Source organism: Scyliorhinus torazame, chromosome 19, assembly GCF_047496885.1.
Source record: "Scyliorhinus torazame isolate Kashiwa2021f chromosome 19, sScyTor2.1, whole genome shotgun sequence".
Taxonomy (NCBI): Eukaryota; Metazoa; Chordata; class Chondrichthyes; order Carcharhiniformes; family Scyliorhinidae; genus Scyliorhinus; species Scyliorhinus torazame.
Window position 1 is genome coordinate 95,116,986 of NC_092725.1, and position 26,183 is coordinate 95,143,168.

Sequence of the window (26,183 nt, forward strand, 5' to 3'; positions counted from 1 at the left end):
TGGAGGGGCTACGGGGGTCAGTGGGAGGGGTCAGGTCACCCTCATGCATGCGTGTTATTGGGAGGTGACCCATTATTCCTGTGGTGGGAGTAAGGATGCCCCTTCTTGTCAGTGAGCGAGGGCGGCAGGATTAATGCTGTGTGGGGGAGGTTGGGCCAGCCGCCGGACCTCAGGATTAGACCGTCCACTCAAAATGGCAGCCCGGTACTGGGATTCTTACAGAATCTAGCAAGCTCTCCTTCATGCATATATTTGCAAGGTTAAAGAGTGAAACCTGCACTTGGGTCCCGTTCCTAGCGCCAGCGGAGAGCAGTCCCGATTCTCTGCTGATGGGACCACTTAGGCTCCAGGACGCAGAATCACGGCCAATGCTTCCGATCATTCTCTGAGATCTGGTGATAGGTCATCGACCTGAATAACAGTGTTTTCACTCCACAGACGCTGTTGAACCTGCTGGGTACTTCGAGCATTTTCTGTTAATATTTCCATCATCTTCTGTGTGAAGAAGTACTTCTGCAATATTTTGGTGTTGTTTAGAATAGGTTTGTAATTTATTGAATCTGGATGATTATAGGCTGATCTAATTGAGATGGTTAAGTTGATTATAGAACTTGATAGTGAACACGGAGCAGGGTTTCCCAAACTGTGGGTTGTGACCCTGAGTCAGGTTGCGGGATGTGCAACTGGGGTGGATGGGTTGCGAGACAACAATGATAGCTGTGGAACGAAAACTCAGATTTGAATATCTTGGGATTTTTCCTCTTTAAATGTGTGCAATTTATTTTTTGACTGTGAACGTGGTCTAATCCAATGAGATCTGATATCCGATAGCTGACATTATCAGTGCCCACAAATGGTAGGCATCTTTGTTGTTTTTTGTGCCTGTGTCTCTGCTGTTTGAACTCCCAACCCACTCAACAACCCGCCCACCACCAACCCCCCACCCACCTTCCTACAATTTTCACTCTGGGGCTGTGAAGCATTAAGATGGGGTCACAACACAAAAACCTTCAGGAAGAACTGAGCTGGAGGGAAACTACTTCATGTGACAGAGAGTCCAGTTCAAGAGGCCATAACCTTAGCATTCACACAAGGCCAATCAGGGAAGGTGTCAGGAAGTACTTCTTCACACAAAGGATGATGGGAATCCACATCTCTCCCTCAAAAGTTGAGACCAGGAATCAATTGAAAATTCTCAAAACAGAGCTCCATAGAGCAAGGGTATTATAGTGTTAGGAAACCAAGGTTGGTTGGCGGGGGTGATGCTATTAAATTGAGTTAAAATACAGATCAGCTACAATCTAATTGGAAGGCAGAACAGATTTGGGGGCCAATTATGGATGACCAATGAATGCTGGCCCAGCTGGTGAATCCCACATCCTTTGAATGAACACTTCCTGTTCCTATGTCCTTACTGTGCAAGTGACCAATAAATAAATAAACTGAACCCGATAACGAATTTCAGGTTGCTACAGTATTTAGAAGCAATGGAAATGGCCTCAGTTTTAGAAAGAAAATAACTGTATTTCTGTAGCAATTTTCACGAGCATTTTTCAGAGCTCTGTATATCTGGGCAGCACGGTAGCCTTGTGGATAGCACAATTGCTTCACAGCTCCAGGGTCCCAGGGTCGATTCCGGCTTGGGTCAGTGTCTGTGCGGAGTCTGCACATCCTTCCCGTGTGTGCGTGGGTTTCCTCCGGGTGCTCCGGTTTCCTCCCACAGTCCAAAGGTGTGCAGGTTAGGTGGATTGGCCATGATAAATTGCCCTTACTGTCCAAAATTGCCCTTAGTGGTGGGTGGGGTTACTGGGTTATGGGGATAGGGCGGAGGTGTTGACCTTGGGTAGGGTGCTCTTTCCAAGAGCCGGTGCAGACTCGATGGGCCGAATGGCCTCCTTCTGCACTGTAAATTCTATGATGATAATGATAATGAAGCATGTCGAAGATTAGTCTCTGTTGCTGTGTAGGAAACATTGCAGGCAATTTGCAAACAGGTAATGATGAACTATTCTGTTTCTGAAGGTTGATTAAGGAATAAATATTGGCGAGGTTACTATGGCGATCCTCTGGTTCTTCTTCAAATTAGTAGCACTGTGGTATATTTTACAACCAACTGAAGGACAACACCTCTAATACCTCATCTGCTGGATGGTGCCTCTGGCAGTGCAGCACTCCCCCAGTGCTGGTGTGTCAGCATAGTGTGTGCACAAATGTGTCCAGACTGGGACTTGAATCCATAACCTTCTGACTCAAGTGAGAGTGCCATCTCCCATTAAATCAGTGCAGTGATACCACTAAGTAATCACTTCCATCTGAGGGATAAAGTAACAACAATTAAACTGCATCAGTACCTGGATAATAGATGCTCCAAATCCATTGCAAACATTGAAATTTTTAGATCAACCAGTGCGTGTCGAAATGCAGTCTTGCTGATCTGAATGGTAAAATAAAACTTTGTTTAACTCTTGTTAATTTAACTCCAATTTAAACAAATTGAGTATGTATTTGAAGCAGAGGGCTATGGGGAGAGAGTGGGGCATTGGTATTAGTTTGGGACTGATACAGGGTTATGGGGAGAGAGTGGGGCAGTGGGATTAGTTTTGGATTGGTACTGGGCTATGGAGAAAAAGCAGGGCAGTGAGATTCGTTTTGGATTGGTACTGGGCTGTGGGGAAAGATTAAGGCAGTGAGATTCGTTTTGGATTGGTACTGGGCTGTGGGGAGAGAGTAGGGCAGTGGGATTAGTTTGGGAAATTTTTACAGAGCTATGGGGAGAGAGTGGGGCAGTGGGGTCAGTTTTGGATTGATACTGGGCTATGAGAGAGAACGCGGGGCAATGGGATTAGGTTTGGATTGGTATAGGGCTATGGAGAGAGTAAGGCAGTGGGATTAATTAGCAATTGGGGGAAAGCAGAACAGTGGGATTAGTTTGAGATTGGTAGAAGGTTATGGGGAAAGCAGAGCAGTGGGATTAATTTTTGACTGAAACAGGACCATGGTGAAATAGTGAGGATGTGAGAAAGTTCACGTTTACTGAATTTAATGCTCTTTCAGTAATTACCTTACATTTCTGCCACATTTCTACCACAGTTTCACATTGCACAGCACAGCAAGAGGCCCATCAGCCCATCATGCTTGTGCTGCTCTTTGAAGGAGAATCCAAACAATTCCACTCCCTGACAAAATTACATAATAGAATTAATCAAAACATCTGGGAGTAAAACTATATCAAGACGGAACCTGAAGGGTAATTTTATTCGCTCCTCTGTTCCCAATGTGGAGCCTCACACTCTGAGATCCTGTATCAGATAATGAAGGGTAGGTAAAAGTGGAAAAACTACCTTCAATTAATCATCTACTTACCAAGCCATTGGTCTCTTTGTCATACTTGGCAAACTCATGGAGGGTGGAGTCACAGGCTTCATCCATCTAGAACAAACGGAAAATTATCTTAGGTGAAAATTGTGATCCGTCCCTGGCTCAGTCCATTTTCTGCTGAAACCTTCATTCACAACTTTGTTACTTCTACACTCAACTATTCCAAAGCTCTCCTGACCGGCTTCACATCTTCCAACACCCATAAACTGTAGCTCATCCAAAACGCTGTTGCCTGCTCCCTAACACGCACCAAGTCCTGCTCACCTTTCACCCCTCCACTGGCTGTCAGTTCAGCAATGCCTCGATTTTAGAATCCTCATCCTTTATTTCAAAACCAACCAAGGAGAAAGGCCTCTCTATCTCTGTAACCTCCTCCAGGCTCTCAATCCCTTCATTGCTCCTTCTCTGTCTTTGTGTCCAATCTCCACCTCCTTCACCCCAACACTGACTGTGCCTTCAGGGCCCAAAACTCCTGAATTCCCTTCCAAAATCTCTCTGTCTCTCAACCACACTTTCCTTGGAAAAGTGATGTCCTTGAAACTTACTTCTTTGACGAAGATATTGGTCATTTTATTTTCATGGGCTATGGGTGCTGGTGACTGGGCCAGCATTTGTTGTCCATCTCTCATTACCCATGACCTGAATGGCATGCTCCGCTATTTCAAAGGGCATTTAAGAATCAACCACATTCCATTAAACCCCTACAGTGCAGAATGAGGCCATTCGACCCATCGAGTCTGCCAAAAGAGCACCCTACCCAGACCCACCCTCTCATCCTATAACCTCACCTAACCTGCACATCTCTGGACACCAAGGGGCAAATCTATCATGTCCGATCCACCTAACCTGCACATCTTTGGATTGTGGGCGGAAACCGGAGCACCCAGAAAAACCCCACACAGACACGGGGAGAATGTGCAAACTCTGCACAGTCACCCAAAGCTGGAATCGAACCTGGGTCCCTGGCACTGTGAGGCAGCAGTGCTAATCACTGTGCCACCGTGCCGCTATGGGTCTGGAATCATATGAAGGCCAGACCAGATAAGGATGTCCCTGGAGGACATCAACAAACCAGGTGACAATCGCCAATGGTCATCGTCACCATTTTCAATCCCAGATTTGATAATGGAATTTAAATTCCACCAGCTGCTGTATTCATGTCATCTGGGCATTAGCCTGGTTATCAGGATTAACTATTCTGTGACATTGCCACTACGTCCCAACCTCTCCCTGACATCTCCATCTTTAAGAAGTCTCACAACACCAGGTTAAAGTCCAACAGGTTGAAGTTGAAACAGACCTGTTGGACTTTAACCTGGTGTTGTAAGACTTCTTACTATGCTCACCCCAGTCCAACGCCGGCATCTCCACATCAAGGATCTCCATCTTTGGTCTGTGCCCAGATGCATTTGATAATAATAATCTTTATTTTCACAAGTAGGCTTACATTAACACTGCAATGAAGTTACTGTGAAAATTCCCTAGTCGCCACATTGCGGTGCCTGTTCGGGTATATAGAGGGAGAATTCAGAATGTCCAATTCACTTAACAGCACGTCTTTCGGGACTTGTGGGAGGAAACCGGAGCACCCGGAGGAAACCCACGCAGACACGGGGAGAACGTGCAGACTCCACACAGACTCCACACAGTCAGTGACCCAAGCCGGGAATTGAACCTGGGACCCTGGAGCTGTGAAGTAACAGTGCTGCCCCCATAACACATCCCTTGAACTGTACGCATGTTGCTGTATTTAGATGGGAATGATGGTGATATAGTTTGATAATGGCCTCTTTCTCCCCGTGTCTGGGTGGGTCTCACCCCCACAACCCAAAGATGTGCAGGATAGGTGGATTGGCCACGGGGAATATATCCTTAATTGGAAAAAGAAATAATGGTTCTAACCTCTGAGCTCCAGGGCATCGTAAGCAGGGGGCTTTTCCAAGAATGCATTGGGGGACGCAACCCACTCCTGGGACACCACCCACACTGCCTATGTGGAATCCCCAGGGAAGGATTAAAGGCAATTGTCCTGCTGTGGGATCCATCCAAGTGAACAATATAAATCACAAGCTTTGGATGGTTCCAGCTGTCTTACAGAAAGTTACCCAGATTAAACCCCCCACTCGCCCGACTACACCCTTCACCAACTACCCCTTTGACTATGTTCCCCACCCACCCACTACCATCTCCCTGACAACCTGAGTCCCCCTCCACTGAGCTCGCAACCCTGTCACTGACCACTCATCCCCCACCCCCCACCAAGCACCCGATCATCCCCGATTACTCCCATCCCGAGACACATCAACTAACCACCCAACACCCTCCCGACACCACTCCCACACCAAATTAAACTATCATTGATTGCTGTAAAAACCCATCTGCTTCACTGACATCCTTTATGGAAGGAAATCTGCCGTTTTTAGCAGGTCTGGACTACATGTAACTTCAGACCCTCATTAATGTGGTTGACTCTAAATTGTCCTCTGAAATGACCCAGCAAGCCACTCAGTCCAGGGGCAAGGAGGAAAGGGCAACAAATGCTGGCCTGTCTAGCATCCCAGGAAAGAATAAGGGCGTGACCTGTCAGCCGCGTCGCATTCTTGCTCGAGCGCAGCGCAGCCGTCAAATCGCGGGAGAGGCCAAAATCGGGGACAGCGTCGGGCTCCAATCGGTTTGCGGTCTAAATGGCTGCTCCAGTTGGCGAGACCAAGAACCCAATAATTACTACTTAAGCCTAATTTCCATTAACGGGAAGGACCGCCTATCTAATGGCCTCTCGTGGTTTAACCGCCTCCCCAGCAAGCAGTCACGTGGGCGCCAATTAGTATATCTTTTTTAAATTGTGAAGCTATCGGAATGGCCGCTGTGGGGATCCAAGAAGGTAGTAGCCATCTTCGATCCCGGGCAGTGAGCCCAGGACACTGGGGTTGCTGGCTCAGTCCTTGGGGAGAGGAGGCCGCAGGAGAGGATGGGGGCAGAGGGGGGAGGGGAAGAGACTACAGGAGGCGACGGCTTGATTGGTGGGGTGGGACCACCATTCATGGGGGGGTTGCCCCTGGGCTGGGGAATGTTGGTGGCGCAGTGCTCGCGCGTTTACCATGCCACCCCATGGGTCTTCTGCTCATAACAGGGGCAGCTCCAGCTACTGCCAATCTGTTTCACTGACCACCCATAAGCCCCACTGTCCGTGACGGCCTCCGGGTGCACAGCTGACAGCTATTGCTATTAGGGAATTAGCAATTGCAGTAATGTGAGCACTTCACAGCTCCCAAGTGGATTTGTGTGGTACACGTGCCATCGCAGGTGAGCGTTACTGCCTCGCATCCCAAACAGACCGTGAGACTTGGACACCTTGCCTGAACACCAGAGGCTTCCACACCACAGAAGCACTGGGAACATTTCCGCAAACAGAAGGTGGATATATGCACCGGGGAGGGAACCAGCGAATGGTCCCGGTAACGTTATCAGTGGGTGTCTAGGGTACAGGGTCTGGGATCCAGTGCTCGGGGGCTCCCACTGCGACCAGGGATGCATGTACAGGACGCGTTGAACGGCATCCTGAGGGATGGAAGGGGTTGTGGGGCGGGGGGAGCCATGGGGGACTGGATGGTGCGGGGCTGGAAGCTGATTGTCTGGCCCTCACCCTCTTCAATTCCTTACAGATATTACACGATTTGGATGATATCTTGGATTCCGCAGAATCTGCCCTCGCGGTGCTTGCAGCAGACAGGAGACCAGATACCAGAGAAGGCGGCAGCAGCAGCATCGACAGAGGCTCGAGGTGGCGGCCCATGTGCAGGCCCCCACCCTACACCCTGAGGACCCGGCCACCCATCAGGCCAGAGAGAGACCCAAAGGGGAGGTCGGCGACAGCCCAAGGTATACACGTGTCGACGGTCATTAGGACAGATGGCAAATTGCATGTGCTGCAGGAGACTCCGCCTCAACAAGGGGACGGTGCAGCACCTGTGCCATGTCCTTGTGCACTTGGCACTATGTGGACGAGGAGGACTCCTGCTCTTGGTGGCCGTCAAGGTCACCACAGCCCTGAAATTCGAAGCCTCAGGAACATTCCAGGGCTCAAGCGGGGACGTGTGCAGCATATCCCAACCAACAGTCCAGAAGTGCATTTGTGAAGTCACAATGCCCTCTTTGCTCAGGTCGCTAACTATGTAAACTTTGACCTGGATCAAGCCAACAAGCTGCCCGGGCAGCAGGACTCTCCGCCACTGCCGGGATGGCCCTAATCTGGAGGTTATAGATGGCATGCATGTCAACTTTGGCGCACCAGGTATCAAGGAATACCCTTGTCTTCTCCTTAGGGGACTTACCCCTTGGCCCTCTGTGAGGTCTACCACTGCAGGACAACACTGGTAGAAATCATCTGAGTCCAACTGAGCCCCCCCCCATAATGCACTGCCTGCCCATCCCCTCTACCAGATCCCCTCCCCCACACACTCGCCCCCAGGGCCCCTTGTAATAGCAGGACTCCCTCAGGGACTCTATGACCAAAGGGACCGCCCACGTGTTTGAGTGATTGGAATGCAATTACCTTGCTTTGACGTGGTCAATCCCTCCATTGCAGAAGGAGACCATTCAGCCCATCGAGTCTACACCGACCTCCACCATAATCCCTGTAACCACACATAACCTTTGGACACTAAGGGGCAATTGATCATGGCCAGTTCAGCTAAAGAGCTGGCTTTTAAAGCAGACCAAAGCAGGCCTACAGCACGGTTTAATTCCTGTCCCAGCCTCCCTGAACAGGCGCCGGAATGTGGTGACTAGGGGCTTTTCACAGTAACTTCATATGAAGCCTACTTGTGACAATAAGCAATTTTCATTTCAAGTGTATGATTGAAATGCACTTAGTGCTTGGAATGCACTTCCCTCTCTTTGAGGTGATCATTGTTTACAAACAAGTGGTTTCACCACTTAGGCCAGTGAATTGTGAAGGGAGATGAATGAATCAATCAAAGCTGTAGATGGTTTTTAGAAGCTGTCAATCACAGACCACTACGAGAAAGCGATGAATGGCTTGCAGCTAATGGATCTGTGGGAACCATCAAATGAAATGAAAGTTGCTTATTGTCACAAGTAGACTTCAAATGAAGTTACTGTGAAAAGCCCCTAGTCGCCACATACCGGCGCCTGTTCGGAGAGGCTGGTACGGGGATTGAACCGTGCTGCTGGCCTGCCTTGGTCTGCTTTAAAAGCCAGCTATTTAACCCTGTGCTAAACCTGCCCTTTAGCTGTTATCCTTGGAGGCATGGACAGGTGGAGCTTCAAAGTAAGTGTTACAGCTGTAATTCCTCTCACTGCCCTTGTTTGGAATGCACTCCAGGGGCGTCATTCTCCGACCCCCCGCCGGGTCGGAGAATCACCGGGGGCTGGCGTGAATCCCGCCCCCACCGGCACCGGAGATTCGGCAGGGGCGGGAATCGCGCCGCGCCGGTTGGCGGGCCCCCCCCCCCCGCGCGATTCTCCGGCCCGGATGGGCCTAAGTCCCGCCGATAAATTGCCTGTCCCGCCGGCGTGGATTAAACCACCTACCTTACCGGCGGGACAAGGCGGCGTGGGTGGGCTTCGGGGTCCTGGGGTGGGTGCGGGGCGATCTGGCCCCGGGGGGTGCCCCCACGGTGGCCTGGCCCGCGATCGGGGCCCACCGATCCGCGGGTGGGCCTGGGCCGTGGGGGCACTCTTTCCCTTCCACCTCCGCCACGGTCTCCACCATGGCGGAGACAGAAGAGACTCCCTCCACTGCGCATGCGTGGGAAACTGTCAGCGGCCGCTGACGCTCCCGGGGATGTCATTTCCGCGCCAACTGGCGGGGCAACAAAGGCCGTTTCCGCCAGCTGGCGGGGCGGAAATTCCTCCGGCGCCAGCCTCGCCCCTCAATGTTGGGGCTCGGCCCCCAAAGATGCGGAGCATTCCGCACCTTTGGGGCGGCGCGATGCCCGTCTGATTGGCGCCGTCTTGGGCGCCAGTCGGCGGACATAGCGCCGTTTCGGGAGAATTTCGCCCCAGTTTCCAGACAGAGGTGTGGGGGACTCAAAGTGATGGCCCGATATTGGAGGAATCCCTTGCATTCCAAGCCATGCATAAATTTTCCTGGCAAGGAACATTGATTGCCAGTTTGCGCTCCCGGGGATCGTAAGCCAATTGCAATTCACCTCGGTGGGAGAACATTGTTCCCAAATGGAGAATCCTGCCCCAAGACTTTTCTTCCCTGACAATGGAATCCAATCCCTGGAAGTATTTTGCACTGAAATAACTGGCCTTGAACAAAATCTGCAAACGACCACAAACGTAAAATATTTTCAAACAAAAGGGTCTTGCATCACAGAGCAGAACATATCAGCTTCACAGCTGCAAATAATTACACTCCAGGTGAAAATGCTGAAACTTTAAGTGAATAGCACGAGGTACAATTCATCTTATTACAGTTCACCAGTCAAAGCTACCGACTGAGGAAAAGCTGGGGAAAAAAATAAAACAAGTTCAGAAAAATACCATTCTGGGAAATTAAATTAAACAAGGCAGGTCTACGCAGAGATTGTCAGCAATTTACTTCACTTGGATAAACTTTAAAATTCTGACAAACTCGTGTCATACGGAGGCCAAAACTGACTTTGTCATTCTCAGAAGGTTTGTCGTTTAATACTCATTCTCGGGGACTTCCGGTTGCGGCGATGCACTGCTAAGCCGCACGTTTCGGCAGCTCCCGTTCTAATGGACTTTTGGGCTCTTTTTGGGAGCCCCAACGGAAATCTTTTTGGACCAAACCCAGTGTGGGGTGACGAAGGAAGTCCCCACTGGTGTGTATGGAAAAGATCGGTGGTAGTGGCCAGATTGCGAAGGATCCTTTGGAGCAGCAGCAGAGAAGAGAAGGAAGAAGCAAGATGGCGACGGATGGATCTAGACGACATGGGGCCCGGACCAGCAGGAATTCCTTCGATGGTGTGTGGAGGAATTAAAGAAGGAGGTGCTGGAGCCGATGTTATTGGCAATCGAAGGGCTAAAAGAAATGCAGAAGGCCCAGGCGATAGAGCTCCTTGGGGTGAAGGCGAAGGCAGCTGAGAACGAGGATGAGATTCTGGGCCTAGCAGTAAAAATGGAGACGCACGAGGCGCTGCATAAGAGGTGTATCGAAAGGCTCAAAGTCCTGGAGAACAGCTCGAGGAGAAAGAACCTCCGGATTCTGGGTCTCCCCGAGGGAGTGGAGGGAGCTGACGTTGGGGCTTATGTGAACACGATGCTCCATTCGCTAATGGGAGCTGAGGCCCCCTCGGGCCCCCTGGAGGTGAAAGGGGCTCACCGGGTCCTTGCGAGGAGACCAAAGGCTGGAGAACCACCAAGAGCGATAGTGGTGAGATTTCACCGCTTCACCGACAGAGAGGCTGTTTTGAGCTGGGCCAAGAAGGTACGGAGTAGCAGGTGGGAGAATGCGGTGATACAAGTGTATCAGGACTGGAGTGCAGAGGTGGCGAGAAGGAGAGCGAGTTTTAATTGGGCCAAGGCGGCGCTTCACAAGAAAAAAGTAAAGTTTGGGATGCTGCAGCCGGCGCGATTGTGGGTCACGTACCAAGATAGACACTACTACTTTGAAACGTCTGACGGGGCATGGACCTTCATCCAAGAAGAGAAATTGGACCAGAACTGAGGGACTGATGCTGTGGGGGAGACGACGATGTTGATGTACAGAAATGTAAATTGGGGAATGGGAGGTTCACCATATCGGGACGATAGATGGTTTTTTTTTCTCTTCTTGACGGGGGACACTGAGAAATGTGGGCGCCGGTGGAAAAAGGGACAGAGGTGGGGGATGGGGAATTGGGGAGCTGCGCCATAGGGGGCGGGGCTGATCCAGGAAAGCACGGGTTTTTTCCCGCGCTAGGGAAATGATGGCGGGAAGATAGGCGCAAGGAGGATGAGAGTTCCACACACGGGGGGGTCAAGGAGAGAGCGGGGGAAGCCGGGGTCAGTTGGAGTCAGCTGACTTTCGGAAGCATTATTGGGGGAGTAACCATGCTAGATGGGGATCTAGCGGGGGGCGGGGGGGGGGGAGGAGGGGGGTCAACTGGGTTGCTGCTGCTGGGAGCAAGAGGGAGCTGGCAAGGGAAGAGGTGGTCGGGACGGGAGTGCGCCACCTGGGGGACGGGTGGGTGCGCGGGACCTGGACGTTGGACTGGCCTAGAATAGGGGATGGCTAGTCGGGGGGGGGGCGGCAGCCGCCCAATCCGGCTGATCACGTGTAATGTGAGAGGCCTAAATGGGCCGATTAAGAGGGCCCGAGTGTTCGCGCACTTAAAAGGACTGAAGGCAGACGTGGTCATGCTTCAGGAGACGCATCTGAAGGTGGCGGATCAGGTTAGGTTAAGGAAAGGATGGGTGGGACAGGTGTTCCACTCAGGGTTGGATGCAAAAAATAGAGGGGTGGCGATATTGGTGGGGAAACGGGTGTCGTTCGAGGCTAGGAATATAGTGGTGGACAACGGTGGTAGATATGTGATGGTGAGTGGTAGATTGCAGGGAAAGGAGGTTGTGCTGGTAAATATATATAAGGGAGAGATTAGTGGGGGAGATTTTGAGTGTGGATAAAAGATATGCGGAGGCCCCGGACGAAGGACTATATAGAGAGAGGCGAAGACTTCAGACGGAGTTTGACCTGCTGACCACAGGGAAGGCAGAGGCACAGTGGAGGAAGGCACAGGGGGTGAGATACGAATATGGGGAAAAGGCGAGCCGACTGCTGGCCCACCAGCTTCGTAAGAGGATAGCGGCGAGGGAAATAGGGGGAGTTAGGGATGAAACGGGAACTACGGTGCGGAGTGCAGGGAAGGTAAATGAGGTGTTTAAGACCTTTTATGAGAGGCTTTATAGGTCCGAACCCCCAGAGGGAAAAGAGGGGATGCAACAGTTTTTGGACCAACTAAGGTTCCCGAAGGCGGAGGAGCAGGAGGTGGCAGGTCTGGGGGCGCCAATTGGGGTGGACGAGGTGATTAAAGGGCTGGGGAACATGCAGGCAGGGAAGGCCCCGGGACCAGACGGGTTCCCGGTGGAATTTTATAGGAAATATGTGGACTTGTTGGCCCCGCTGCTTGCAAGAACCTTTAATGAGGCCAGAGAAGGGGGGACTCTACCCGCGACAATATCGGAGGCGACAATATCATTAATCCTGAAGCGAGATAAAGATCCGCTGCAATGCGGGTCATATAGGCCTATCTCGCTCCTGAATGTAGACGCCAAGTTGCTGGCAAAAGTGCTAGCGACGAGGATCGAGGATTGTGTCCCGGGGGTGGTGCATGAAGACCAGACAGGATTTGTAAAGGGGAGACAATTGAATGTCAACGCGCGACGGCTGTTGGGGGTGATAATGATGCCCCCAGCAGAGGGGGAGGCAGAGATAGTGGCAGCAATGGATGCAGAGAAGGCATTTGATAGGGTAGAGTGGGAGTATTTATGGGAGGTGTTGAGGAGGTTTGGGTTCGGGGAGGGATTTGTCAGTTGGGTTAAACTCCTCTATGGGGCCCCAGTGGCAAGTGTAGTCACAAATCGGCAGAGATCGGAGTATTTTTGGTTACATAGGGGAACAAGGCAGGGGTGCCCCCTGTCCCCATTACTGTTCGCGCTGGCAATTGAACCACTGGCCATAGCGTTGAGAGACTCTAGGAAATGGAGGGGGGTGGTTAGAGGGGGAGAGGAACACTGAGTGGCACTCTACGCAGATGACCTACTGTTGTATGTGGCGGATCCTGTGGAGGGGATGACAGAGGTCATGCAGATATTGAGGGATTTTGGAGATTTTTCGGGATATAGGCTCAATATGGGGAAGGGTGAGCTTTTCGTAGTACACCCCGGGGATCAGGGAAGAGGGATAGCCGGCCTGCCGTTAAGAAGAGCGGAAAGGAGCTTCCGATATTTGGGGATTCAGGTAGCCAGGAGCTGGGGAACTTTACACAAACTCAATCTGACGCGGCTGGTGGAGCAGATGGAGGAGGATTTCAAGAGGTGGGATATGCTGCCGCTCTCACTGGCGGGCAGAGTGCAGGCGGTCAAGATGATGGTCCTCCCAAGGTTTCTTTTTGTGTTTCAATGTCTCCCCATTTTGATCACTAAGGCCTTTTTTAAGAAAATAGATAGGAGTGTTATGAGTTTCGTGTGGGCAGGGAAGACCCCGAGGGTAAGGAGGGGGTTCCTGCAGCGCAGCAGGGACAGAGGGGGACTGGCGTTGCCGAATCTGGACGATTACTACTGGGCCGCCAATGTGGCGATGGTTCACAAGTGGATGAGGGAGGGGGAGGGGGCGGCGTGGAAGAGGCTGGAGATGGCGTCCTGTAAAGGAACGAGCCTAAAGGCGCTGGTGACGGCGCTGCTACCGCTCTCCCCGAAAAGGTATACCACAAACCCAGTGGTGGCGGCAACCGTAAGGATCTGGGGGCAATGGAGGCGACATAGGGGTGTGACGGGTGCCTCGGTGTGGTCCCCGATCAGGAGCAACCGTAGGTTTGTCCCAGGAAGGATGGACGGAGGGTTCCAGAGCTGGCATCGGGCAGGAATTAGGAGATTGAGAGACCTGTTTATTGACGGGGAGTTTGCGAGCCTGGGAGCGCTGGAGGAAAAGTATGAGTTGCCCCCGGGGAATATCTTTAGGTACATGCAAGTGAGGGCGTTTACGAGGCAACAGGTGAGGGAATTTCCGCTGCTCCCGACACAGGGGATCCAGGATAGAGTGGTTTCGGGGGTATGGGTCGGGGAGGGCAAAGTGTCCGAAATATATCAGGAGATGAGAGACAAGGGGGAGGCGCTGGTAGAGGAGCTGAAAGGAAAATGGGAAGAAGAGCTGGGGGAGGAGATTGAGGAGGATCTGTGGGGAGTGGCAAGGGTGATCTCAAAGGTGGTGAAGGTCCGGGTCAAGCCAGGCTGGGGGTTAGCTATATTTGGGGTAGCGGAGGAGCCGGGAGTGCAGGAGGCGAAAGAGGCCGGTATTCTGGCCTTTGCGACCCTGGTAGCCCGTCGAAGGATCTTACTCATGTGGAAGGAAGCGAACCCCCCCCCGGCGTGGAGGCCTGGATAAACGATATGGCAGGTTTCATAAAACTGGAATGGATGAAGTTTGCGTTGAGAGGATCGGTTCAGGGGTTCTTCAGGCGGTGGCAACCGTTCCTTGACTATCTCGCGGAACGTTAAGGGAAAATAGATCGTCAGCAGCAGCCTGGGGGGGGGGGGGGGGGTGGTGGAGGGAAGAGGGGGGGGGAGGGAAGGGGGGGAGCACTATTTTTTGTTACTTTGCTAGTTCACTATTTTATTTAAATAATGTCACTTATTAGTTATTGTGTTATCTTTTATGTTGAATTGTAAGATGGAAAAATTGTGTTTGAAAACTTTAATAAAATATATGTATTTTTTAAAAATACTCATTCTCGGGATGTGGGTGTTGCTGACAAGGCTGACATTTATTGTCCCTCCCTGGTTCCCCCATTAGTAGAAGTGGTGGTCAGGCACCTTCATGAATGGATGCAGTTCATGGGGTGAAGGTGCTCTCCCAGCGTGCTTAGGGAGGGCATTCCAGGATGTTGACCAAATGTGAGCTGCTGTAATCTACAGGGCTACAGCCCAAAAGTTGGAAGGTGGGATTTGACTGGATAACACTTTTTCAGCCATTTTGTTCATGATATAGACTCAAATAGCCTCCATCCGTGCTGTACGTTCTACCAAGCTGGGTGCTTATTGGCACGGCATGTGATGGAAGTATTCAATATACCTGAAATTAAAGCCAAATACTGCGGATGTTGGAAATCTGAAATAAAAACAGCAAATGCTGGAAATACCTACTGAGCCCTGGTGTGGTCTCCCATATATGTGCAAACCAGGCTCCAGCTGCACCCATAATATTTTAAGCAGTTGACAAAATAGTGAGAGAGTGAGGTCAATGATGGTTCTGCATTGGTTTTCGGCATTCTATTTCACCTACCTTATCTTTAAATATCTTAATAATGTCTTCACTGGGATCAGCAGCACCATTTGATGGGTTATGTTTATTTTTAGCTGTTGATGACCTTGCTGAATCTTCATTTGAATCTGAAAGAGATTTATGATCAACCTGATGCAACCTGTGCCTTGGAATTGCAAGTGGCTTCACAATTCAAACAAAGTTTCTGTTGGCTGTTTTCCACATTCGGATTGAAAGTTCTCGTTCTTCTCCAGACAGATTTTACTCCTGAGCATCCAATACCGTGCCAAGACATGCAAGCCCCAGACTAACATTGCTAAGAGCTGCCCTGCTGTTTTTAAGCGGCCAGGAACCCATGCCTGCCTCGTCACCGCTTCATCGGAAACCTACCAGCACCGTTCACAGAGTCTTAACCTCCTGCCACATTCCAGCCCCTTGCTAACAAATTTCCAGAGCCACACTAACATATCTTCAACAGACCCGTGTCCCGCACTCATTCTCCTCCCAGTCTGAATTTCATCCATTCCTGTTACATGTGATCCTAACCTCTCCAAACCATCCCATTCCCATTGATCATTTTTTTATCATCCATAATTAGGTTTGTGTGTTGCCACCCTTTCCCCTACTCCTGCCAGTCCCAATCCCAGTCTAAAATGAAGTTATCATAGAATTTACAGTGCAGGAGGCCATTCGGCCCATCGAGTCTGCACTGGACCTTGGAAAGACCATCTTACCTAAGCCCATCCCCCACCCGTAACCCAGTAGCCCCACCCAACCCAACCTTTTTGGGCACTAAGGGCAATTTAGCATGGCCAATCCACCTAACTTGCACATCTTTGGACTGTCAGATGAAACCAGAGTACCCGGAGGAAGCTCACGCAGACAGGGGGATGAAGTGCAAACTCAACAAAGACAGTCACCTGAGACCGGAATTGAACCCTGGTCCCTGGAGCTGTGAGGCAGCAGTACTAACCACTGTGCCACCGTGCTGTCCCCATTAGTCCTTTCACCCCATCCTACCATATTTTAACTCTGACCCTATCCTCAGCTATCTCTCTAACTTCTTGACTTAATAAAGATGGAAGCGATGGTGGCATAGTGGTAATGTCACTAGTTTAGTAACTAGACAGGCTATTGCCCAGGACATGGGATCAAATCCCACCATGGCAGCTGGTGGAATTTTAAATCCAATGACTAAAATTTGGAATACAAATCTCAGTGGTGGTGTCCACAGAACTATCATCAATTGTTGTAAAAACCAATCTGTTTCACCAATGCCCTTTAGGGAAGGACATCTGCCATCCTTACCTGGTCTGGCCTACATGTGACTCTGGATCCATAGAAATGTGACTTGTAACTGTGCTCTGAAATTGCCGAGCAAGCCACTGGAACTATATCATCGTTCCTTCTCTGTTGCTGGGTCAAAATTCTGGAGTTCCCTGCCTGACAATACCTACACCTCAGGGACTGTAACGATTCAAGAAGGCAGCTTCTGAAGGGCAACTAGTGATGGGCAATCAATGTTGGTCTAGCCAGTGATGCCCACATCCTGTAAATTAATTTTATAAAAGGTGCCACTCTGATCCAATTAAGGCTGCCCCCAGCGTAAAACTGCTGCAAGGCAGCTGGACTTTGGTGGGTGGACTGACAACTGACTTTTCGCTCAGGCAAGGAATTCATCCACCCATAAAATCCAGCCTCAAGTGCTGGAAAGTGGGATTAGACTGGAAGGATCTTTTCCAATTGGCACAGTCAGGGTGGACCGAATGGCATCCTTCAATGAGATACATTTCTATGATTCTAATTACCTTTTCTACAGATTGTGCCAAGATCCATTGTTCCACAATGACCAGATTGTTGGGAACTCAACCCAATCTCATTTAAAAGCTGCACGGTCGGGATTTCCGATTTCCTTTCCTTGGTGATTCTGCAAGAAAAGAGCAGCACAGTTGAGGAATAAATCTGACAGGAACACAAAGTGCTTGAATGTTTGAAATGCTTTTGATAACCTTTGTGTCTGCAGATGCACCAGTTATAACATTTGAGCGGTATTTCCAAACTGCTTTACAGCCAATGAAGTGTTTTTGGAAGTGCGGTCCCTGTTGTAATGTAGGATATTCTGCAGCCCGTCTGTATACAGGAAACAGTAGCAATATGACATAACTGCCCAAACAATCTGGCCCAGGGGCCCACCATCGTGGCGCAAATCCAGGAGATGGTCGAAAATCCGAAGTCTCGACCCCTGAACACGCATGTTCTATTTTCGCGGGGGCAGGAGTGGAGTTGGGCAGGGCTTCACGTGCTCATTGACCATTTAAATCACCAGCTGCCTCCACTAAAGTGCAATTTTGGTGGTCCAAGAGAGCAAAATCCAGCATGTGCTGATTAGAGCCGATAAGAGAAGGTCTTACTTGTGGACTGGACTAATTTTTAAGTTTCCCAACCCTAGGCACCTAAGAGATTGTGTGGATGCTTGAATGCATGTGGTAATCCAAGACAGGAATATTGAAAGGAGAGATTACAATCCTGGAAGTGGATCCTTGATGAAGGCATCTGAGAGAAAGCATTGTTTGAGAGAAGATTCCAAGGCATGTCCTTCCGAGAGTGGAGTTTGGAAACACATGGGTGGAAAGGTGTGTTTCAGTGAGACTATTTGGCTCACAGTGTGACTAACATCTCGGAGGGTTTGATAAGGAATCCATAGTCATTATATTGGGTGGCATCTGTCACTTGGTTACAGAGTGTGGTGTTTCTGACCACAGTTGGCCTGTTGGTTTACAGGGACTGTCTACTTACTGAGAACATTGGAGTAAAAGATATATTCTGTAACTTTCTTAAAAATCTGTGTGCATCTCATCTAGTCATGGAGTCAAAGAGTTTTACACCACAGAAAGAGGCCTTCGGCCCATCATGCCCGTGACAGCATCAAGTGCCTATGTATTCTAATTTTATTTTCCAGCACTTGTCCCGTAGCCTTGTATGTTCTGGTATTTCAAGTACTCCTTCTAAAATATTGTGAGGGTTCCTGCCTCTACCACCCTTTCAGGAAATGAGTTCCAGATTTCTACCACCCTCCGGTTGAAAAAGATTTTCCTCAAATCCTCTCTAAATCTCTTATTCCTTACCTTAAATTTATGCACCATAGTTATTGACCGCTCTACTAATTGGAAATGTTCCTCCCTATCTACCCTAACTATGTCCCTCATAATTTGCACAACTCATTTAGGTCCCCCTTCAGCCTTCTTTGATCTAAGGGGAAAAAAACAGTCTAACCAGCCTCTCTTCATAGCTGAAACGCTCCAGTCCAGGCAACATCCTGGTGAATCTCCTCCTCACCCTTTCTGGTGAAGATATCTGTGAAGATAGAGGTGGAGCGAAAGAATATTGTATTATAGTCAATCTTTTCATGTTTAATCGGTGTGTTATTCTTTCGTTAAAGGTTAATTAGCTGTCCTGTGACTCTGTTCAATCACAACGCTAAATTAAGAAAAAGAAGTTTGGTCTATCGAACCAGGGTTTCATTCAGGGACTTGACTGTCATTAGCTGAGATCATAATGGTATTCAACAGGATTGTGAGCAGTTCTGTTGGTTAGGCAGCCAGTTTGAGGATCAGATCAATGCCAACCACAGGACTCTTAATCCCCATTCTGGCTGAGGTAGTCAACCTTTGGCCTGCCTCCTCACCCGACCTGAATTAAAAATCACAACACTTCACAATGGTTCGGTGAATAATTCCCAGGGTCCTGCCCTTTGGACAGAGAACTCAAGAAGAAACTGACTAAAGTTTACCAATGTTATAGTCAGTTTTCTTTCAGACCCTGACAACCATATTTAAAGTTAAAATGGAACCCTATTACACCTCTGATCAATGATATTGTGTTGGGTAATCACCTGTGATCAATGCTACATGCACCCCATAGTTTAGTATATCCCAGTTTTTACTTGCTAATGAAAGTGCAGCGATGATTAAATATAAATGGAGGAATTTGGGATGTACGGAATTTCGATGGCCCCTTGAGCCTGCTCTGCCATTCAATAAGGTCATGGCTGATCATCTACCTCTGCTTCAATTTCCCACCCTATCATCATATCCTTGAATTCTCTGGAGTCCAAAAATCTATCTTAAATATGCTGGGTGGCCCATCAACTTCCTGCCTACCCCGACCCATTCATAATCACTAAGGGGGTGGGAAAGCTACAGGATGGTTAAGGTGCCTACTAGCCTGTCTGACCATAGGTCTATGGAAGGCCTTAAGTCATCAATTAATGTCCACTTAAGCCCCTAAATCCACCTCCACTGCAATAAAACGAATGATAGGATGCTAGGAAGTACAGATGATCAGAGGGACCTTGGCTCCATGTCTAAAGATCCCTGAAGGCAGCAGGACATGTAGATAAGGTGCTTAAGAAGCCACATGGGATAGTTGCCTTTTTTTAACCGAGGCATAGAATGTCAGAGCAGGGAGGTTATGATGGAGCTGTATAAAACGCTCATTAGGCCATAGCTAGAGTGCTGTCTGCAGTTCTGTTGCCACACCATAGGAAGGATGTGATTGCACTGGAAAGGGTGCAGAGGAGATTCACCAGGATGTTGCCTGAGCTGGAGCATTTCACTGATGAAAATAGGCTGGATAGGCTGGGGTTAATTTCCTTAGAGCAAAGAAGACTATGGGGGGGGAAGATTCCTGTTGTGCGCCTTTGGATATTTGACTACGTTAATGGTGCTAAATAAATGCAATTTGTTCATATTGTTCATTATCTGTGGCGCCTCCCTTTCCTTCCACTTTGGTACTCAGTCAAATCTAACCAAAGGAAAGCAGCAGGTCTTCTCTCAGGTTCCGATGTATTCTGCAGGCCTCAGTCTAATGGCTTGTATTCATGCGGCTATTTGCAGCAATGCCACACTGTACGCAAAACAATAATAGGGCTTTAGACAGATGGTAGCACAAGAACAGAAGACAGCAAGTGACAGACACCAATACAGTGCGTCACAGTAGGCGTTTACCCACTCTCATTCATGCATTGACAATAATTGATCCACAGAAGCACGTGCTGACTTCCTCTGCTGTTTAAAGGCCAGGCATAAACTTGATCTTGGGAAGTGGCCAAAGCAATTTTAACTGTCCATCCTTATTTGGACCACATATAGTAGAACTTTAGTTATATGTAGACCAGACCCAATAAGGATGGCAGATTGTTTCCCTCAAGGACAGGTGAGCCTGTTGGATTTTTCATTCAGCAGTTTCAATGGCCATAGCTTTTCCCCTGGTACCCGACCACATTGCTGGATTCAATTTCATCATTTTGCTATGTTGGGATTTGAACTCAGGACCCCTCAGATTACTCATTCAGCATCGTTCCCACAATATTTCCATTCCCTATGATGGCTCTTTTACCCTCTCTTTGTATGGTGCAATATTTTATTTGTACTATCTTCCCCTTGCAGAGAAAATGTCTCAACTTTATTCCTCTACCGATAGTTTTCATTTGATGACGTTTCTGTATGTGTTAAAGTCAGTGAAATTAGTCGAATATTCTTCCACCTCGGTTTTAGTGTGACTGTAAAGCACTTTCAGGACAAAGGTAGAATAAGCTAACAGACATCAGAGTAAAGCACAAGTCTATTGCTTCCCTTTCTAACATGCTCCTGTTTCAATCTTAACCTACAGGAACAGTAATGTCGGAAAGAGATTGGAGAAAAGAGTCATAGAAATTTACAGTGCAGAAGGAAACCATTTAGACTGCCATGTTCATGTCAGCTGAAACTGAACTATCCTTCCAAAATGTTCAGAAACTAAAGTAGAATGATTGCACTTTTGAGTGATCAGTCTGTAGGCTTGTAGGTTACACTTCAGGTGCATAACCAAGTATTTTTTTAAGGTGCTGAGAGTTTCTTTCCTAACTAATGTAGCCCTTTTCATGACATCAGAAAGCACTTTACAGCTACAGTGTGGCATTGCTGTAAATTAAGTACTTTTGAAGCATTGACACTGTTACAATGCAAGAAATGCAGCAGAAATGTGCACACAGCAAGATCCCACGAACAGCAATGTGATCATGACCAGATACTCAGTTAGTTGAAGGATAAATATTGGCTCTTTTCAAAATAGTGTCATAGGATCTTTAATATCTACCCAAGAATGAAACTGATAACCCCTTTGACAGTGCAAGATTGGGATTGTCAATGGCGAAGATTGGTCTAAAGAAGAGCATATCGACTCAAAATGTTAGCCCGGTTTCTCTCTCCATGGATGCTGCCAGACCTGCTGAGTATTTCCAGCACTTTCCATTTTCATTTCAGATTTCCAGCTCCTGCTGTATTTTGCTTTTATTGTACTGATGTATTGATATTGTATTGATGGGTTTTATTGTTAACCTGGGTTTTGTGTTCAAGTCTCCAGAGCGAGATTCAAACCCACAACCTTCTGGCTGAAAGGCGAGAGTGCTACCCACAAAATCACAGTGGACAGTAATGTATTCTTTACCAAATATGGGTGGTTTTATGGCCAGCTAGGAACCCATTTAAAAGGTTAACATTAACGAGGTCCCAAACTTGGAAAGAAAAGACCTTGGTTGGAGTTGAGCGTAGAATTCTGGTTTAATCACCTCCTACCATGGTGGGCTATGACCCTGAAGTCATTCAAATCTGGGTTGGTGCCCGAAAAAGTGACAATGAAGCGATTGGATTGTCAGAAAAACTCAATTGCTTCTTTAATGTCCCTTTAGCGAAACATGCTATCTTTACACAACTCAGATCTACATCTGGCCCCAGCCCTCCAGCAACCCGTTTGACTTCCAGTATCTCCAGGGCAATCCGGGATGTACAATGAATTCTCATCCTGCTGATGACACCCAAATTCCGAGAACAAATTTATTTTTAAAAATACAAGCGGTATCTAGGAACGGCAACTTTCAAGCTGGATAGAGAAAAACAAAATTGATTTTGATATGAATTGCCTGAAATAGGGAAAAAAAATACACATTTCTTTCTTTGAAGGAAAGCACTCAATCAAAAATAAAACAATGTCCAAACAGAAAAGCTAGCTCTCTGTCTGGTAAATTCCATTTATTCTCTGACTGAGAAAGTACAGAAAGTGGGACGGTTCCTATTAGGTAACAACAATTTGGACCCAGTGAAGCAGAAAAGGAGCAAATCGATTTTAAAAAATCAATATTTATGCTCATTAGCTGCATAGAATGCAGAGCGAATGTTTCTTTTTTGGTATCCGGTTCATGTATGGAAATCAATAATTGCCCAGTGTTATATCCTCAAGGATAATATCAGAAAAAAGCTTTCAGACTCTTACAGAATCCGCAAAGAAAAAGCTCATCAGTACAATCCACTGACAACACAATGTGTACATTGGTATTTCATGCAGAAAATTAAATAAAATAATATAATTGAAGGTGAAAACTACAACTCTAAATTTATACTCATGTCACCTTCTCCTGCTAAACACTGTCAGTTTAGTGCAGGTAGCACTTGTGCCTCTGAATCATAATTCGTGGTCCCACTTCTGGACATGAACACAAGCATCAAGGCTGACACTTCAGGGCAGTACTGAGTGAATGCTGCTCGGTCAGCGGTGCTGTCAGAGAGACCCCATTAAACAGGGGTCCCATCAGCCTACTCAAGTGGATGTAAAAGATTTTGTTGCATTATTTTGAAGAAAAGCAGGGTAGTTTTCGCTGATGTCCTGGCCAATATTTACCCCTCAATCAACAACACAAAGACAGCTTAGTTGGTCATTATCACATTACAGTTGGTGGGAGCTTGCTGTGCACAATGGGCTGCTGCATTTCCTACATTACAACAGTGACTACACTTCAAAGGTACTTACTGGTTCTCAAAGGTTTTTGACATGTCCAATCGTCAATGCAAGTCTTTCTTTTATATTTTCTTCTTCACATATTACATTAAACTGCAGCCAATTAAAAGGACCCACCAATCTAACTGGTGCGACAGTCTAGGCACACACTATTACAATAGTGTATCATTTCAATGCGCAACCAAGGGGGGTAAATTCAGATTGATTGGCCACTTGTTTCACTGCATCTATGCAGGATTTTCCTCCGTGTGAAATAGCTGTCTCCACATTTCAGCTGCGCCTCAGTAGCACCTTCAGTTCTGAGTTACAGAACAAATGCAGGCTGATACGTCTGGTGTCAGAGGGAGTGCTGTACTCTCAGGGGTGCTGTATTTCAGATGAGTCACTAAACTGTGGCCCTGTCTGACTTCTAAGATGGATGCAAAAGTCTACGACAATGAAGAAGAGCAGGGGTATCCTCCTGGCCAATATTTATCCCTCAATCAACATTGAGAACAGACTGAGGGCGATTCTCCGAGCCCCACGCCGGGCCGGAGAAACAGCGCAACCGAGCCATGACGCCCCGACGCCGGCGCACGATTCTCCGAGGTGCGGAAAATCAGTGCTATTTGCGCTGGTGCGTTTGGCGCAGCGCCGGCCACTGGAATCGTCGGGGCCGCCGATTCTCCGGCCCGGATGGGCCAAGCGGCCGCGCCGATACGACAGAGTCCCGCCGGCGCTGTTCACCCCTGGTCGCTGCCGGCGGGAACTCTCCAGAATGCTCAGGGGGTGGCCTGTGAGGGGTGGAGGAGGTCTCCTTCACCGGGGGGGGGCCTCCGATGGGGTCTGGCCCGCGTTCGGGGCCCAGCGATAGACGGGCCGTCCTCTCCCCCCCCCGGGCCTACTTTCCGGCCCGGCCGGCCCCTGAACACCGACCCCATGTTGGGTCAGGGCCGGCGCGCGTAAGAAGTTCCCCGCGCATGCGCAGGATGGTGCGGCCCAACTGCGCATGCGCAGGATTGAGCTGGCCCAACTGCTCATGCGCGGGTTAGCACGGCGCCCATTTGGCACCGCGTAAGGAGGCTGGAGTGGCGTGAACCGCTCCAGCGTCATACTGGCCCCCTATGGGGGCCAGAATCGGTCATGCCCGGGCCCTGTTCGCGATGTTATGAAACGCGACGCCGTTCACAGTGGCGCGAACACTTGGCCTCAATATCGGAGAATCGCCCCCACTATCTTTCATCATTTGATACACTGCTGCGTGTGGGATCTTGCTGTGCAATAATTGGTTGTTGTGTTTCCTACAAGACTAAACTTCAAAAGTAGTTCATTGGCTGTAAACAGTTTGGGACATCTGAAAACATGAAAAACACGATAGAAATGTAGACCTTCGAACAGTGCGAGTAGTGAAAAAGCAATTCAATGCACGTCCGATTTTTGAATTATTCCAACATCTTTATTTTTGGTTCGCAAGCTCAGCTCAGATTTATTCTCTTCCTGAAAGTTACAGAATAAATTTCGCTCATCCCTCTCATCAAATTTTCCACTTTGCTTAATGTCATTTATTGGATATCATACAGTATAAATGGGTGTTTCCTTTGAAATTTGGTGTTCCTGTATCTGTCCTGATGTGAGCAAGAGGAACAACCTCAATGGCATGTCTCTTTTTTTCTACAGTACTCGAGTCTATACAATATGTATTGGATAATTCAAAGTCTAAGTGCAACATTTTTGACATGTCAGGCAGTGGAGGGTATTGTTAACCATTTCTTCCCTGAGTTATTGAACTAAATTTAACTTGGGGTGAGAATCCGGTTGCTGATTCGATGGCAACAGAGATGTACTTGGATCCACTCAATGTGGAATGTTCATTCACGGTCTTCCGTCTACACCAATAAAAATAGCCTCTCTTTCAAAGGGTCAGTGCAGACTTGATGGGCCAAATGGCCTCCTGCTGCACTGCAGGGATTCTAAGAAAAAGAAAAGCTTATAGAAACAGAACACCCGGAGGCCTTGATCATCGTGGCCGGAGACTTCAACAAGGCCAACCTCAAGAGTGTACTGCCAAAATTCCACCAGCACATCTCCTGTCCCACCAGGGGTGACAACACTCTTGACCACTGCTACTCAAAAATCAAGGGCGCCTATCGTTCCATCCCCCGACCGCACTTTGGGAAATCAGACCATAAGACGGTGCTCCTTCTCCCGGCATACAAGCAGAAACTCAAGCGGGAGAATCCAGCTAAGAAGGTCGTGCAGTGCTTGTCCGAGAAAACAGAAGAGCTCTTACGTGACTGCTTAGAGACAGTGACTGGTCCATATTTAAGAACTCAGCGACCAAATTAAATGAGTATGCCACCACCGTCACAGACTACATGGGGCCAGCATGGCGCTGGAGCGGTTTGCGCCGCTCCCGCTGCAGCTGCAGATCCCCGGCCGCGGGATCTGCGCATGCGCAGTTGCATCGGCGCCAACGAGGACATGCGCAGTGGCGCCGGTGCCAACACGTGCATGCGCAGTGGCCTCCTTCAACGCGCCGGTCCCGATGCAACATGGCGCAGGACTACAGGGGCCGGCGCGTAGGATAGGAGGCCCCCAGCCACAGAGGCTGGCCCGCAGATCGGTGGGTTCCGATCGCGGGCCAGGTCACACCGGAGGCCCCCCCTGGAGTCGGCCCCCCCTAGCGCCCACAGGCCGCCACCCGATCCTTACACGCTGAGGTCCATCGGGCCCAGAGCAGGTTAGAATGGTGCCGGCGGGACTCGGCACTTTTCCTACAGCCGCTAGGCCCATCCGGGCCGGAGAATTGGCGGGCCAGCCGCATAGAGCGGCCCGTGATCGGCGCCGCGCCAACCACGCTGGTGCCAATTGCGCCGATTCTCCGACCCGGGCGGTGTGGCCAATTCGCGTCAGGGCGGTGTGGCCAATTCGCAGGGATTCTCCGACCCGGCGCAGGGCTGGGAGAATCCCGCCCTGGGTATTGTGTAATGAGAAAGGAATCATTGGCAATCTAATTGTACAAGGTCTCCTGGGGATGAGTGAT

The 26,183-nt window shown here is 49.0% G+C and overlaps 1 protein-coding gene across 1 annotated transcript in view; it reads right to left on the reverse strand.

Annotated features, from left to right (window-relative positions):
* Positions 1–26,183, reverse strand: part of LOC140395963 (uncharacterized) — a 97,730-nt gene that overhangs the window by 33,788 nt on the left and 37,759 nt on the right. Inside the window, exons 7-10 of the mRNA XM_072483991.1 lie at positions 17,140–17,258; positions 15,353–15,459; positions 3,364–3,429; positions 2,352–2,434 (exon numbers count right to left, since the gene is read on the reverse strand). Of these exons, the coding sequence (XP_072340092.1) occupies positions 2,352–2,434; positions 3,364–3,429; positions 15,353–15,459; positions 17,140–17,258 (375 nt within the window). The remainder of the gene's footprint in view (positions 1–2,351; positions 2,435–3,363; positions 3,430–15,352; positions 15,460–17,139; positions 17,259–26,183) is intronic.